Source organism: Furipterus horrens, unplaced genomic scaffold (assembly GCF_987537825.1).
Source record: "Furipterus horrens unplaced genomic scaffold, mFurHor1.1.pri manual_scaffold_9, whole genome shotgun sequence".
NCBI classification, from domain to species: Eukaryota; Metazoa; Chordata; class Mammalia; order Chiroptera; family Furipteridae; genus Furipterus; species Furipterus horrens.
Window position 1 is genome coordinate 55,220,632 of NW_028327179.1, and position 17,206 is coordinate 55,237,837.

Below are 17,206 nucleotides of genomic sequence, written 5' to 3' on the forward strand. Positions count from 1 at the left end.
TGGAAAGCACCCATTTATGATAAAAATGCTCAGCAAAGCGGGCATAGAGGGAGTATACCTCAACATAATAAAGGCTATGTATGAGAAATCTACAGCTAACATCATACTTAATGGGTAAAAAATAAAAGCTTTCTCCCTAAGATAAGGAACAAGACAAAGGTTTCCACTTTCACCCCTTTTATTCAACATAGTTTTGAAAGTTCTAGCCACAGCAATCAGACAAGGGAAAGAAATAAAATGCATCCAAATTGGAAAGGAAGAAGTAAAACTGTCATTATTTGCAGATGACATGACAGTGTACATAGAAAATCCTATAGTTCCCACCAAAAACCTACTTGACCTAATAAGTGATTATGGCAAAATAGTGGGATATAAAGTCAGTATTCAGAAGTTGAAAGCACTTTTGTACACCAACAATGAAATATCAGAAACAAAACCTACAGGAAAAAAATCCCCATTTACTATAGCAATAAGGAAAATAAAGTTCCCAGGAATAAATTTAACCAAGAAGGTAAAAAGTCCTGTACAAGGAAAACTATAGAATGCTGAAGAAAGAAATTAAGGAAGATACAAACAAATGGAAGCATTTACCATGTTCATAGATTGGAAGAATCAACATCATTAAATGTCCACACTACCCAAAGCAATCTATGGATTCAGCACAACCCCTATTAAAATATCAATGATCTATTTCACAGATTTAGAACAAATATTTCAAAATTTTTCATGGAACAAAAAATGACCCCAAATAGCCTCAGCAATCTTAAGAAAGAAGAACAAAGTAGAAAGGATCACAATATCTGATATCAAACTATATTACAAGGCCATGGTAATCAAAATTAGATTAGAGAATAGAGCATCCAGAAATAAACCCAGGTCTCTATGATTAATAAATATTTGACAAAGGGGCAGTAGCATAAAATGGAGTCAAAATAGCCTATTCAACAGATGATGTTGGGAGAACTGGAATGGTACATGCAAAAAAAATAATTAAAAAAAAAAAAATGAAACTAGACCAGCCACTTACATCATACACCAGAATAAACTCAAAATGTATAAAAGACTTAAACATGGGCTGTGACACCATAAAAGTCCTAGAGAAAAACATAGGCAGTAAAATTTCAGATATCCAATGCAGCAATATTTTCACCTATATATCCTCTAGGGCAAGGGAAATAAAGGAAAGAATAAACAAAGGGGAGTACGTCAAATTGAAAAGCCTCTGCACAGCTAAAGAACACATCATTAAAATGAAAAGGAAACTGACCATATGGGAAAACATATTTGCCAATGATACCTTGGACAAGGGTTTGATTTCCAAAATATATAAAGTACTCATACGACTCAACACCAGGAAGATGAACAATCCAATAAAAAAAAATGGGCAAAAGGCCTAAACAGACATTTCTCCAAGGAGAACATACAGAGGGCCCATAAGCATATGAAAGGATGCTCAACATCACTAGCCATCAGAGAAATGCAAATTAAAACCACAATGAGATAGCACTTCAGAATGGCCATCGTTAACAAATCAACAAACAACAAGCTCTGGCAAGGATGTGGAGAGAAGGGAACCCTAGTGCACTGTTGGTGGGAATGCAGACTGGTACAGCCACTGTGGAAAACAGTATGGAATTTCCTCAAAAAACTAAAAATAGGACTGCCTTTTGACCCAGTGATTCCACTACTGGATTATACCCAAAGAATCCTGAAACACGAATTCAAGAGAATCCCTACACCCCTACTTTCATAGCAGTATTATTTACCATAGCTAAGTGTTAGAAATGGCCTAAGTGTCTATCAATAAATGAGTGGATCAAAAAACTGTGGTACATTTACACAATGGAATACTATGCAGCAGAAAGAAAGGAGGAACTCCTCCTACCTTTCACAACAGTATGGATGGAACTGGCGGTGAAAGACAAATAGCAAATGATCTCACCTATAAGAAGAACCTAATGAACAAACAAACAAGGGAGATAAATAGAACCAGAGTGGGTAGGAGAGGGGGTGAAGGGGGGGGAAGAAGGGGAAGGGTCTAGTCAAGGAAGAGGTATAACTGACCCATGGACATGGACAGTAGGGTGGGGATTGACTGTGGGAGAAGGGTTGAGCGAGGCAGGGGAGAGCAATGAAGGAAAATTGGGATAACTGTATTGAAACAACAATAAAAAAAAATGTGGGGCCAAATTTCCTTAAATTAATCCTACTGAAGGATAGTAAACAAGTAATGTGCTCTAGTATATATTACATATGCAAAAAAGTTAATATGAAATTATAGACCCATTTGAAGTGAGACAATCTGATCTTTTATACTAAACAATAACTACATAATTGCTAGACTTTTAATAGTAAGTAGCAGATTTACAGCAGAAACTCTTGCAGAGAAATTATGAAAAATAGTTCAATATTTAGTTTTTGAATATTGGGGAAAATAGAATCCCTTGGTTGAGAGAATAAATATGTAGGAAAGTAGGTGTAACAACAAGTTACATTTTGCATTGTATATATTTTATTCAGAATAGAATAATAGTTTTACAGATAAAGCAAATCCAAATAAAAATGAAATATAGGAACAGTAGTATATACCATCATATTTATTCCATTTGAATATTAGAAATATTAATTTGTTTATTTTAATTTAATTAGTTTAAATATATTCATTCTTATTTTATCATAGTAAGAGCATTTAACTCAAGCTCTACCCTCTTAATACATTTTTAAGTGTACAATACATTACTGTTAACAACACATATAATACTGTACAGCAGATCTCTAGAACTTAATTAATCTGGCCTAACTGAACCTTTCCACCAGTTGGTTAGTAACTCCCTATTCTCCACCACCCCCAGCCTCTGACAGTTTAACATCTAGGTTCATTTGACTGAAGTAAGTATTAGTAAATAGAATACTTATTTAGATTTGTACTTGTCATACGTAACTAATTATTTCAAAGTTATGAAAGGCAAGAAGAAAGGTTTCAGAAACCAGAGACTATCTCTTTACTTCCCCCTTTCTATTCCATATGAAGAGGCCTTTCCTGGGCCAGTTCTACTCTCTCGCCACCATCAGCATGTGTACAGCAAGCCGAGGCCTCTGGGAGGGGTGGCAGCAGAGACCCACCATTTGTGTTTCCCTCAGGTTTGCTCATCAGAAACCAGAAACAAAGGCACAGGCCTTTGCACTTTAATTCTGCCTAACAGGATGTATATTTATTTTCTTGCTCAACAATTTCATTTTTAATGGCAATGACTTGATCTTCCAACTGTTTCAGTTGATCAGCTTTTTCTTGTCTACTTAGATTCAAATCTTGGATCTTCTTTTCTAAATCTGAAAAAAATAAAAATAAAAAAATAAAGTAGATGATACATTTCCATTTGATAGATTCCTCCTGAATGCCCACATGATACCAAACAGTGTTTTATGTGTCTTAAAGTTATAGTTAGTTTTGTGTTTTGAATCAATAGATAAAACATTTATATTCAGCAGACTTCCCAAGATTTTCATATAAATTGGAGCAAATTGATATATTTTTGCCTAAAAATATTTTATATCTAAAGGCTTTTATCAATGTGAGTCTACAGTTAGTTAAAATTTACTGGAAATGAAGAGACAGATGACAAGCCTTGATTGGATCTGGTGAAGTGCTGTCTTTCCAAAGATTTGTTCTTTCTGTTTTAAGTACACTTTTTAACATGTGTTTTTCACTTTAGAGTTTCCCAATCTTTCAGTAAAAAGACTGACATTTTACTTCCTTCTCCTCTGCTAATATTGAAGTCCTTGAACAGTGACAACAAAGTAATGCCTTTCTTCCTCCCATCCATCCTTCAATCAACAAATATCTGGGAATTATATTAAACCGTAGGAAGGAGCCCACCAAGTAGTGGATGGAAGAAGTATAATGAACTACAGTTAATAGTGAGGTGGTCTTTAGAAAAGAAACTGGCTTTAGGTTGAAGGGAACTTCTAAAAGAGGGAAGGTACATGTTCCACTTCACTTGGTCAGATCACACCTGAACACTCATTTGGTTTGGGGTAACTGTCAAACTAGCATGTAGCATGTGTTGAGAGGAAAAAACGAGATTGTAGAGAAATTTGAAAATATCCTGTGAACAAAAATGAATTAACTGGTGATTTTCATATAAAGGAGGGAAGATTCAGGGCATGTGCTATAGCTATTTTTAAGTATTTGAGGGCCAGAAAAGCAGAGTAAGTATGTGGTTTTGTTGTTGTTGTTTTAGCTATTATTGTTATTTATTATTATTATTATTTTGTCAGCCCGAGGAAATAGAATGAAACCAGCAGGTGAAAGCTCCATGAAGGTTTTGTCTGAATAGAAGGAGCTTTCTAGTAGTCACAGCTGTTCAAAGGCTAAAGAGCAGCTATGGAAGGTGGTGAACATTTTGTCACAAGAAACTTTCAAATACAGGTCATTTGGGATTGAAAAGGTGATTCAGCATTGGAAGTATATTTCTAAAAAAAAAGACAAGACCCTCATGTTTCTACTACATAAGTTAACAAGATTGTGCTGGTTACTTTTTAAAATTATTATTATTTTTTTTTTACAGGCTTGATTCACTTTATTTATTTTTTGTATAAAATTACATGGTGGCCACAGCTGGAGCCTGGGTCCTCTACACAGAAACTCTGGGCTGGGGCTTTACAAATGGTCAGAGAATTCCTGATAGGGAGACTTGGTGAACACAGTCTGTTTCCAGAGGTTTACCCCACCAGATCCATTCTGCACCCTGCTCTGTGTCCTGGAAAGCTTGCCTCCGTGGATAACATCACCTGGCTCCCTGACCTCTGGCTGCCCTTCACTGCCCAGTGCTGAGAAGTGGTAGGAGGGTGAGGAGAATAGGCAGACACTGCCCTGTTCAGCATCAGGTTCTGTCAGTTCTTATACTTCAGCTCCAGCTCCTGCAGGGTGGCCTCTTCCATTCCAGCTTTCACAGGCCTACTTTCCCTGCTTCTGCAGGCTTCTCAGTGTCTCTGTCACCGGGAACCTCCAGACCCTTGTTTGTGTCCTTTAATTCCTGTGCATTCTTTGTAGTTTCTCCCATCAAGAAGCGGAGAGTATTTATCCTTTCCCCCCAAACCAGGTCTGGCTTTGCAAATTATTCTGACCCATAGAAAGTGGAAGAAATGATGTTGCAGGACCTCAAGAGCCACACAGCTTCTGCACTTATTTTAACAGAACAATCAAACAAGCATGCTGCAGAGCAGCCTGGGATGAAAGACCCCACAGAGAGAGAGGCCCAGCTTCTCAGCCAACCCCAGCCCCTGGCAGACCTGCCAGCTGACCCACTGGCTGGATGCAGCTACTTGGATAGGTAACTGAGACAACTCTGCTTATAAATACATGATCCAGAACTACATCCAAATGTGCTTTCAATTTCCTTCTGGGACTCTGACTGACAAAGTCTACGGAGGGACCCTGGCTGCAAACTGGGGCCCACTCGCCACTGTCTCAACTTCGATCCTGCCAAGCTAAGTAAGGGCTGTCTTGTGTTCAGGGATTCCATGAGCATTTCTTCCTAATAGATGGGAACAGAGCACAGCCCTGTGGTTCAGCCCCTTTTCAGAGGCAGAGTCAGGAAGATGGCCAAACCAATGTCTGTTTTTCCTATTTGTTGAGTTGTGGAAACAGCCTTAATGTGAAAAGAGGAAAAATGGGATGTATTATCTTAGACCTTTTTGAGGAGAAGTCCCCTAACTTAAACTTCTCTTCCAATCTAATTCAAGAACTGTGAAAGCTTTAGTCTCTGGGGATAAGTGGAAACAATTTGTACACTGCCATAAAATATATGACAGAAAATATTTTCCCCATGGTTTTGCTCTTATAGAAAGGATCAAAGTCTGGAAATAATAGAAACTGATACTTATGGTATTGCCTATGTAGCCGAGTATAAGGTTAAAAAAAACACATTATGTTTGTCTTTTTGAATCTTTCCTAATATCTCCTTTTTAAAATTATTAGGAAAAATACTAAAAATGAAAAAAAGAATGTCCACAAGCTACTACTTGTAAATAAGTATACAGACATAAAAAGTATGTTTTCCTCTTCACTCTCCCCTTTCCCAGAGATAATTGGTGTTAATTTGGTATGTATTTTTCTTTGCTTTGGCCCACACTAATGTTGCACTTCCATTTTTTTCATGTCATGCTGATGATATAAGTGGTTGTAAGGCCAAAGACTCACTTTATAACAAAGAAGCATTTATAAGTGAGGAGTCTGGGTTATTTTAAACTTTTCAGAGTCACATATTACAAATGAATATGATTATTTTAAAAATTTGGGAGATAATACATACAAACAAAAGTAAAACTAGACCACTCATCATCTGATATTTCTTGTTGATTTGGAGGTTGTTAAGGAAGACATAGTGATTGCCCAGAAAGACCATCAGTATCAATTGCATAAAGCAAAAATCCTAATGAACTTTAATTGTATGCATTCTATGTATGCACACTTTGTGTGCCTTAAAATTTCCATTTTGATCAAAATCCTTGTCCAGAATATGATTCCTTTGGATTGCAACCTACAGACCTTGCTAGGTGACCTAGTGCCCTAGAGTCTTGATCATACTGACTCCAAAAAGTGATTCACACAAGGGGAAACAATAAGCAGCATAGGTTACAACAGGGTTTCTCAGTTATAGTATCATTGATACTTCGGACAGAATAATTGTTTGTCCTGGAGAGGGGGCAGATATCCTGTGCATTATAGGATGTTTAGCAACATCCATTGGCCTCCATTCACTAGATGCTAATTGTACCCCCTAGCAGAAATCTCTTCAGAGATTTTTGTCCCCAGAGGAGGGAATAAAATCACCCCTGGTTGAGAACCACTGGGTTAAGAAAAGGGTGTTTCAAGGTGACCATAGGTAAATTTCAGTTTGTTCTGATTAATACAGAGTGGAAGCTAATTAAATACGCTTTTAAGTAAAACTGTGCAAGAGGCTTGTTGCTTTGTAGTCCCCAACATAAAAACCCAATTCCTACTTCTTTATCCTCAGTGGACTCATGTGGTTAAACTGTGGCAATGATAAATTGAAATTCTACCTCCTGATGGAGTATGACAGTGTTATTGTCAAACTGATGAAGTGGGTAAAAGAATAGATAAAGCTACCATATGATCTAGCAATCTCACTTTTGGGTGTATATTAAAAGAAAACTAAATCTGTGTCTTAAAGAGATATCTGCAACCCCATGTTTATTGCAGCATTATTTACAATATCCAAGGTATGGAAACACCCTGTGTGTCTATCAGGTAGGTGGATAAAGAAAATTATATTTTATATGTAACATATAATATAACATAATATATATTATCATACACACACACATATATATATATATTTAGCCATTTGCAACAACATGGATAAACCATCGATATTATGCTGACTGAAATAAGCCAGACAGAAGACAAATACTGTATGATCTCACTCATTCCACTCATTAAAAAAAAAAAAAGTTGAACACACAGAAACAGAGCGGAATGTAATAGTGGCTGCTAGGGGTTGGGGGATGGGCAAAATGGGGAGATGCTGTTCAAAAGGTATACATGAGTAAGTTCTGAGGATCTAATGTACTGTATGGTGCTGATTATAGTTAATATTGTATTGTGCACATGAATGATCTTAAGCATTCTCAAAGGTAGCAAAAAGAAAAAAGGAATCATGTGAGGTGATAGATGTATTAACTTAGTTGTAATAATTTCACAATATATACGTCTAGCAAATGGGCACATTGTACTGTTTTAGTGTATATAATTCTGTTTGTCAATTATACCTGTGTAAAGCTGGAAAAGTGCAGAGATACCTGTTATTCTTCTTATCTTGTCCTCTGTATCTCCAGCCAATTTTTCTGCTGCATCTTTTAGCTGTTTCACTTTTTCTAGGGTTTCCTTTGTCAGTCCTGTTGTGCTTGTCTTACGTTGCAGAGTAGCATATTGATTTTTTAGCCCAACAAACTCCTGTAACAGAGCAACACTCCCATCAACAGAAAATATTTATAAAGCATGAGTACATACATGATATTTGCCTGGTACTATTGATAAAAGGAATAAGAGGAAACCATAATCCAGTCAATAAGCTTAAATTACTCTGATAGTTCCAACAGGGCTTTTATTTGCATTTTTTTTTTCAGGTTGAAAAATATCTCAGCTTTAGTTAATTAAAAATAAAACTCTGTTATAAAATATCAATCATTACTCCATGTTTGGGCAACTATTTATGAGGTGGTGATTGTTTGCCCTGAACCACGCTAGGGTGAGAGATACAGAGGACAGAATGACGCAGTCTGGCCCTGGACAGATCTCCAGCTGAATGGAGCAGCTGCTGGTGGAAGATGCAGGGCAGAGTGAGCGGTGAAGATTTAGAAGCAGCAAGGATGCATTCTTAGGTTGGCAAAAAGGTGAGAGAAAAATGAGGTAAAAAGGGAGGCAGGAAGGAAAGTAGAAGTGTTAGTATGAAGATCTCCCTCAGAATAAGAATGGAAGTCTTAGGGGTCAGCCTGTGTGGTTTACAACTTAGGGTGTTAAACAGAAGAATAAAGGCCAGGCCTCTATGAAATATGGAATATGGAAGTGGGAAGAGGGTGGTGGGCAGCAAGCACTTTCTCAGCCTCTGTTCCATAGAAAATGTTCTCAACTCCCACGTCAGTGGAAACTTTACCCAGTAGATTAGGGATTAAAAGCAAGATAATAAGACAATTGTAAAAACACTTTAACATTTTTCTTTTGTTTAAGATACCATATTAATGCTACCAACCAAAGGTATCCTGCTAAGAAAATGAGTTGCTAGGTTCTTTCAGCAACTGAAATTAATGGGCCACTTTCCACAACTGTTTAATTAATTCATTCTGATTTTTGTAACTCCACCTATTCTCTGGCATATGACTTTCACTTCTTGTTTTCCATATATGTTACATGCTTTAACTAAAGGGCAAACAAATACAGACAATATAGTGACATAAATTGTGAGAGCTTGGAAGTTCAGGAAAGATATGACCACAAGATCACTAAGAACACTAGCGGCGTGAGGAGATGGGGAGTAAACACTCTGACGTGATTTGTCCAGAGGACTTCTGCCTTCCCCAGAGACAGCCCTCCCCGGCTTCATGCCCCTCGGGATTCCTATGAACAGACACCACTGAGCCTGGACCAGCACCACAGGAAATACTGAGAAATGGCACAGAAATCTGGGGTTAGAGGACTGGCTTTCAAAGAAGCACGATTTGCTCTTAGTGGCAGTGGCAGGACTAATGACCTCCTCAAGGCCCCCTGCCTGGCCCCGGGCCCATTCAGCCTGATCTTCCACAAGGCTGGCTTGCTCTTGATTCCTTTGCAATTTGATCCGCAGCTGGGAGAATCCCTCCTCCAGAGCTGACTGCTGCTTTGCTAAATCCAGTTCATTCTTGGTCACCTTGGCTTGATTTCCAGTCTGTTGATTTAAAGATCAGAAAGGAGAGAGTCTCTTTATGTAACAAGGAACAAACAAAATAAATGATATAATTACCCCTCAGAAAATAAGATAGGTGTAAAGGGAAAGAAATCGTTCCTTTGATATTTCTGTTTTACTTACAAAAGAAAAAATGTCATGATAAAATATTTCAGACATACAGAAGGGTCTAGAAGAAAATATGATACATGTCCACATACCCACTAGCCAGTTTAAGAATAAAGCATGGCCCATGAGTCAACGCCCTCAGTGTACCACTCCCATCACGTCTCCTGTCTCTCCCCCTAATGGCAACCACTGCCCTGAAGCTAATACATGTCATTCTATGTTCTTCTATATGCTTTTTACTATATCCCTATGCAGAATTTCTAACAATATACAGTATTCTCTATTTTAACTTTATACAATATGTCATTTTATTATATTTTTATTTTCTAATTATTTTTCCATTTGATGCAGGTAGCTTCTAATTTTATCCCCTTACAAATATTAATGACTATATTCGCCATAGCTAGAAGACCTATTTAAATATTTCTCAAATCTAACTTGTCACTTGTTATCTCTTGTTTCTTATTTTTTGGTGATACCATTCTTAATTTTCTTAGGTACAGTAAATGTTCTTATTTTGTATTCAATAACCAGTAATAGAAATAGCTGCTGTCTGTTGCATTTTGATTCTGTTGTTTACTGCCTTGTTTAAGGCAATTTGTTTCTTTACATGTTTGGGGGGAATTATTTGAGGCTTGGTTTTAAGGTGTATTTCTTTGGAGGGGGTTTTCTGTTTGCCTCTGTCAAGATCTGAGAGCACTACCATCCTGGGACCACTTAAAATGACATTTTTAGCTTGGGTTGTTGGGGCCACCCAGGTAGTGTGAATCCTAGCCCCAAACTACTGTGAGAGCCAACTTGCCGTTAGCAATTCTTATTGAAGACTTTCTCCCTCCACCCAGAGGCAAGAGGCAAGTGTGTGTTTCTCTCTGTCTCTCTTTGTCTCTCTGTTTCTGTGTGTGTGTGTGCATGTGTGTCATAGTTTAACATTTCACTGAAGATTTTGCCTTTTGATGTCCCAGCTCTATACAAGGTCTTATTCCCTGCTTGCTTCATTTTCTGTCTGTTATGCATGGTGACCACTAAACTAATTGTTTCAATACACCAGAGATTAGCAGATGCCCTCTGCCTTCAGGTTCATGCTTAATTACCTTTCTGGATTCATGCTTTCTTGTCTTTTTTAGCATTTGAGGATTTCCTCTGTTTCTTACTAATTCAGCTATGCATTTAAGATATTTTAAATGCTCCAGCTAACATTTTTATTTTTATTTTCCTACTAGGTAGGAAGGTTCATTGGGGATACTGGTCCATCAAATTTTAGAAATAGAAGTCCCTCCCTGTGTCCTTGAGTATATGTAAGAGCTTTTCTAGAGCAGGAATCCGCAACTTTTTTTGTAAAGGGCCAGATAGTAAATATTGTACATTTTCTAATCCGTAAAGTCTCTATTGCAACTATTCAACTCTGTGCCATTGTAGCACAAAAACAGCTAGAGACAATATGTGACTGTATTCCAATAAAGTTTTGTGACTTTGGAGGCAGAAACAGTTTGTGTGCCTATTTGGCCCAGGGGCTATATTTTGTCAACCCATGTTCTAGATACTATGCCTAGAAGGAGAAAAACCTGGAAGCCTTAATCCTTTTGCTTCCCTATATATACAGCTTCTTCATATGCAACCCTTTGATTTCCTGGTGCACTACTTCCTGTTCTTTTGCTCTCTGCTTTTCTTCAAGATGCATGCATTTAAGGCTATAAAACACAGCTGAAGAATGGAGACTGAGTAACTTGCTATCTGCAGGGAAGGGGGATGAGCTAGAGGATGGAGCTTGGAGAAAGTGACTTCACACACCCTGGGACTAAGTCCTGTCCTATCTTCCAATTGCCAGGCTTCCTCTTCTGGATCCATCACATGTGTTAAACTGTGATCTTGTTCCCTTTGAATTGTGGTTGGAACACTCTTTTGGGTAGGATATTCTTTTAGGATACTCTGATAAGATTTTATGCACATTAGTTACAAACACCTGGCAACAATTAACTTGGTGTCTTTGGTTTGTGAGCTTTAAAGAGTCTATTACTTTCCCTGGTATCAAAAGGGATAAACTCTGACCTCATATCTATCTTTAATCATCTGTGTGGCCTTAGGCAAGTCACTTAACCTCCCTGATCCTTAGTTTTCACATTTATAAGCTGAGGTAGAACCTGCTTTATTTCCAGGATTGGGGATAAATGAAATGATGCTGAGAGAGCTTATTTCATCCATACAATAATCCCATCAGACAGGTAAGGCAAGCGTGACATTGGCATACATAAAAACCAGGCTGTTTCCACACTCAAAAGCAGTTTCAGATTAGCTTCAAAGAAAATAGAAAAATACCTGCAGTACATTCTTTTTTATTTTTGTTATCTCAGCAGTCAGCTGTGTGGTGATAGAATTCGCCCGTCCTTGAGTGATTTGGACTTGTTGCAATTTATTCAACATTTTGTCAAGATTTAATAGAACATTTTCTGCTTTTCTAAGGTAAAATATTAACACATCAGATTACATAAATATACAATTATTCATTTATTTCACCTTGAGAACTCATTTGACTCAACCAAGTTTTACTGACTCATAAAGTAAGCTAGAACTCTTGAATAAGACGAAGTGCTGAAGTCTTCATTTTGAGAACAGGCATATTAAATGCCAATAAAAACACACATCTATGCACATGCAGAAAACATGTCACCAGATATGGACATCAAGGATACAGGTCATATTTTTTCTTAATTTGTCATAAGTGTTGAGGTTTGGAGGATATAACAACTAAGCTTTGAACAAAAAGCTATCCTCAACCAGTTCCAGTTCTGTGATTTCTCAAACTTAAGCAACAGTTTCTAAATCTTCATTGGAGTGGAGGTGAGAGAGTCAAGAGGCTCCACAGAGAGCAAAGAGAGAACTAAAGGCCCTGCATTTTCAGACTGTGTTTGTTCAGGTTTATTTAAGCTTCCCTGGCATTCCAGCTGCCCAGGGGCCCAGTCAGAGGTTAAAATGACAAGCATTCCAAGTGATAGGCGATTTATAGAAATGAGCTCGCCTCAAGCCAACATTCACCAACTACTTAGATCTATGGGCTCATAACCACCTTTGGAAGAATGCACCAAGGAAGTGAAATATCAGACAGACCTTTGCAGAGGAATAATTAAGAAATGATTGTGGTGCCTCCCCACCCCCCAGAAAGAAAGAAATGATGTGCCCAGAACAAAATAGCTAATTTACAAAACTTCACCTTCTTCATTCAACCCATCCTCCTCCTCCTAGTAGTAATCTCTTAAAAGAAAAAAAAAGAAAAAAAAAGCAGGGGAGAGCAATGAGGGAAAAATGGGACAACTGTAATAGAACAACATTTAAAAATTAATTAATTAATTAAAGAAAATACTTTGCTTTTTAGAGTAGTTCTGGGTTTGCAGCAAAATTGAGAGGAAGGTACAGAGATTTCCTGCTGAAACTACATTGACACATCATAATCACCCAAAGTTCATAGTTTATCTTTTTTTAAAAATCCTCACCTGAGGATATATTTATTGATTTCAGAGAGAGAGAAAGGGAGGGAAGGAGGGATGGAGAGAAAGAGAGAGAGAGGGAGAAAGAGAGAGAAAGAGAGAGATGAGAGAGAACTATTGATCTGTTGCCTCTCCTCTGTGCCTTGACTGGGGATCAAGCCCGCAACCTTTTGGTGTACAGGTTGACACTCCAATCAACTGAACCACCTGGCCAGAGTACCTTAGAGTTTCCTCTTGGTGTACATTCTATACATTTGGACAAATGTATTATGACACTTATCCATCAATATAGTGTCATACGGAGTATTTTCATAGTCCTAAAATTCACCGTGCTCTGCCGATTCATCCCTCCCCTAACCCCTGGCAACCACTATTCTTTTTTTTTTTTTTTTTTTTACTGTCCCCATACTTTCACCTTTTTCAGAATATCCTGTATCTAGAATCATATAGGATGTAGACTTTCTGTCTATATTTTTCCCCTATTGTTACAGTGGGGGTTCAGGAACCTTTTCTTATTATAACACCGTTTATACACATGTCATATCTTTTTACTGGAACCTTTTTTCTTTAAATTTTCAATGTACTATGAATTATAGTAAATTTAGAAAGTACAAAATGAAAAAGAAGAAGAAGGAAAAGGAGGAGGAGGAGGAGGAGGACGGGAACAAGGAAGAAGAAAAAAATTAGGAAGGGAAAAATTTACCAGTAATCCTACCACCTTTTAAAACACTGGTATATTCTAGCATTTTTGTCCTACAAATTTTTTTTATTTTCATGATTGAACTCTTCTTTCATATATAATTTTACCTTCTTTTAAAAGTATTAATATTATACTGTAAGAATCTCTTCATGTTATTAAAAATTCTTTATCCACATCATTTTTAGTAGCTATGTGATTATACTGCTGTTATTTGATGCTGCTAGTTTTAAATATTAAAATATAAAAAAGGGGTTGGCCTTACAGCTGAATCTGGTACACTAATTTATATAAGTGGGTCATGAGACAGTGAGGGCAGCTCAAGTCTCCAGTCTGCGGGGCATCCAGATGGTGATAGATAGATATTGATGATGCCACCACCATCCAGCTGACCCTAAGTCAACATCATATCTTTTTATTATAATCTGTTTTTTAAATTTAGATATTTAAAGTACTGTTTGTTATTATAAACTTATAAGTATCAAAAGTAGGTAAATAAGAAGGGAAAAATACTCTGATATTCCCACCATGTGTTAAAATATTGGCATATAATTAGCATGTGGCATTTACTGCTGTATATTGGTATGAAGAGGTAACGGACCACTGGAAAGGCCTTTGCATCTAAGGAAAATGGGCAGCAGGGATTCTTGCACACTGCCTCCTGATCTCCCAGCTTCCTGGGGCCCTTCGAGAGACAGCTTAGACCTCAGTTTGGGCACCAAATTATGGGAAGGTAATTTCATTTGAATGTTATAGTTCTTTAGGCAAATATTTTTTAGACAGACCTTTAGCAGCTGGCCCATTTGAGCAAGATGAGAATATTAATATGATACTTACTCAGCTGCTTTTGCCTTCACCAAAATCTTCTGTGCTTCATTTGCTGCTTTATTTAGCTTGTTCTCATCTGTCCTGTAGTCCTCCCAGAGTTGTATAAGTTTCTGTATTTTTTCAAGTTCACAGGTTAGATTTTGTGATGTTATTGGCAGATGGATGTCAAGTACATGATTTGCAACCTTCTCTATGTCCTCTGGAGGCACATTTTCCTCTTAAATAAAAAGATGGGTTTCAGGTCATTACATCTCCTTATCAAACTCTGTATCTTTTAACTATAGCCACTCTCATTTGATTGTGTGTACCTAGAATAGATTGTCTATGTCCCATGGATTCGTTTTTTTTTTTTTTTTTTTTTTTACAAATTTTGATATGTTGTATTTTTATTACCATTTAGTTCAAAATATTTTCTAATTATCAAAAACTGGGGGATGTGTTAGATATGTTTTTGTTATTGATGTCCAATTTAAATCCTTTTTGGCCAAAGAATATGATCAGTATGTTTTTAATCCTTAAAACCCCATACAGAGTTCTTTTGGTGAATGTTCAGTGTGTACTTAAGAAGAATGTATATTTTCCTGGCTGCTGTGGCTCAGTGGATTGAGGGTCGGCCTGCGAACCCAGTGTCACTGGTTTGATTCCCAGTCAGGGCACATGACTAGGTTGCATGTCAGGTCCCCAGTTGGGTTTTTTTTTAAATATGTTTTATTGATTATGCTGTTACAGTTGTCTTCATTTCTTTTCCCTCTGCTCCAGTCCACCCAGTGACCCCCCTCCCTCCAGTTGTTCCCCCCTCCCTTAGTCCATGTCCACTGGTTGTGCATATAGTTCTTCTCAACATCTTCCTGTCTACTCCACTCCCTCCTACTAGGCTTCTTATTTCCTGCATTATCTCCCTCCCTTTCCTCTCTACCCCGTCCATGCTAACCTCTCCCCAATATGTTCCCCATACTTATAATTATTGTTCTACTCTCGTTGCCTTTTTAGTTTGCCTTTGTTTCGATTCCCTAGCTTCTGTTGTTGGTTGTTATGATACAGTTTTCATTTTAATGTTCATAGTTTTGATCCTCCTTCTTCTAGACAAGTCCCTTTAACATCTCATGTAATAGTGGTTTGGATCTAATGAACTCCTTCAGTTTTACTTTGTCCTGGAAGCACTTTCTCTGCCCTTCTATTCTGAATGATAGCTTCACCGAATAGAGTAATCGAGGCTGTAGGTTTTTGATGTTCATTCCTTTGAATATTTCTTGCTAGTCCTTTCTTGCCTGCAGGGTCTCCTTTGAGAAATCAGCTGATAGTCTAATTGGGTCCCCTTTGTACATAATTCTCTTCTTCTCTCTTGCTGCTTTTAAGATTCTCTCTTCATCTTTAATTTTTGACATTTTGATTATAATGGGTCTTGGCGTGGTTCTTCCTGGGTCTAGTTTATTTGGAACTCTCTGTGATTCCTGGACCTGTAAGTCTATTTCCTTCCCCAAGTTAGGGAAGTTCTGCTTCACTATTTTTTCACATAATTTTTCAATTTCTAGTTCTTCTTCACCTCCTGGCAACCCTATAATTTGGATCTTCACTTGCTTATAGTTGTCCCAGAGTTTTCTGAGCTTCTCCTCATATTCCTCACTTTTTGTTTCCTCTTTCTGCACTGGTTGACTGTTCCTTCCCTATGTTTCGATTTGTTGATTTGATCCCTGGTTTTCCTTCCCTCACCAACTTGTTTCGTATGTGTTTTCATTCATTTCAGCAGGACTAGCCTTCATTCCTTCCCTGTCTTGATTAAGTCCCACTGTTATATCTGTAAGCTGTCTTATAACTATAGCTCTGAAGTGAGCCTCAGAAAGATTATCTATCTGTTCGTCCATTAATTCATGTATTTGCTTTCTGGTCAGTTGCGTGATTGGTATTTCTATCATTATGTCTGCCATCCTGACAGTTTTGTTTACCTTTCCTTCTTGGGTGGAACTGTCATACCTCCTATGCTATAGGGGGCGAAGCTCCATGCACTTGTCACTACCAAGCGACCCTCACCATACTGTGGCACTTTGTGTGGGGGCGGGGGTCTAAGATAGATTCCTTCCGTTTACTCTCCGCTGAAAGACCGGGAGCCTCCTCCTCCATCCCCATGCCCCCTGGGCCTCACAGTCTGAGGCAATGGGCATCTGTCTTCCCCAGCATTGGAATCATGAGCTGGTCTGCAGCCAAGGGTACTCTCCAGGTGCTTCTCGACTCCCCTTAAATATGGATGTCTGTGCTTACTGCAGTTCCGCCACTCGTCACCATAGCTGCTGCCGCCAGCACAGCTTGACCTTTCTGTCCCAGCTTTGCCACTCCTACCCGTCTGGACGTGCCCCACTTGTTTCTAACTTCATACGTTGGATTTCCATGTAGCTTTATTTTCTGGAACTTCTGGTTATTTCTGGTTTTGCATTAGTTGTAGTCCTTCTTAGTTGTGTAGGGAGACAGAGCGTGTCAGTCTAGGCCTCCATCTTGGTTGGAAGTCCTGGATTCTTTTTCATGCTTCATTTCCCCTTTTCTCAGAAAGAAATGCTGCTAATGCAGGTCTGAATACATACTGCACAAATGCTTGTTAGAAAAGTAAAAGAACTACTGACTTGGGATATTGCATGTGT

General features: G+C 38.0%; 1 protein-coding gene across 1 annotated transcript in view; it reads right to left on the bottom strand.

The window, feature by feature from the left end:
- Nucleotides 1-2,504: 2,504 nt before the first annotated feature.
- The window catches only part of LAMB4 (laminin subunit beta 4), a 100,805-nt gene continuing 86,103 nt past the window's right edge, over nucleotides 2,505-17,206 (bottom strand). Inside the window, exons 30-34 of the mRNA XM_090286886.1 lie at nucleotides 14,586-14,793; nucleotides 11,886-12,024; nucleotides 9,273-9,446; nucleotides 7,795-7,978; nucleotides 2,505-3,330 (exon numbers count right to left, since the gene is read on the bottom strand). Coding sequence (XP_090143012.1) covers nucleotides 3,197-3,330; nucleotides 7,795-7,978; nucleotides 9,273-9,446; nucleotides 11,886-12,024; nucleotides 14,586-14,793 — 839 coding nt within the window. The 3' untranslated portion in view covers nucleotides 2,505-3,196. The remainder of the gene's footprint in view (nucleotides 3,331-7,794; nucleotides 7,979-9,272; nucleotides 9,447-11,885; nucleotides 12,025-14,585; nucleotides 14,794-17,206) is intronic.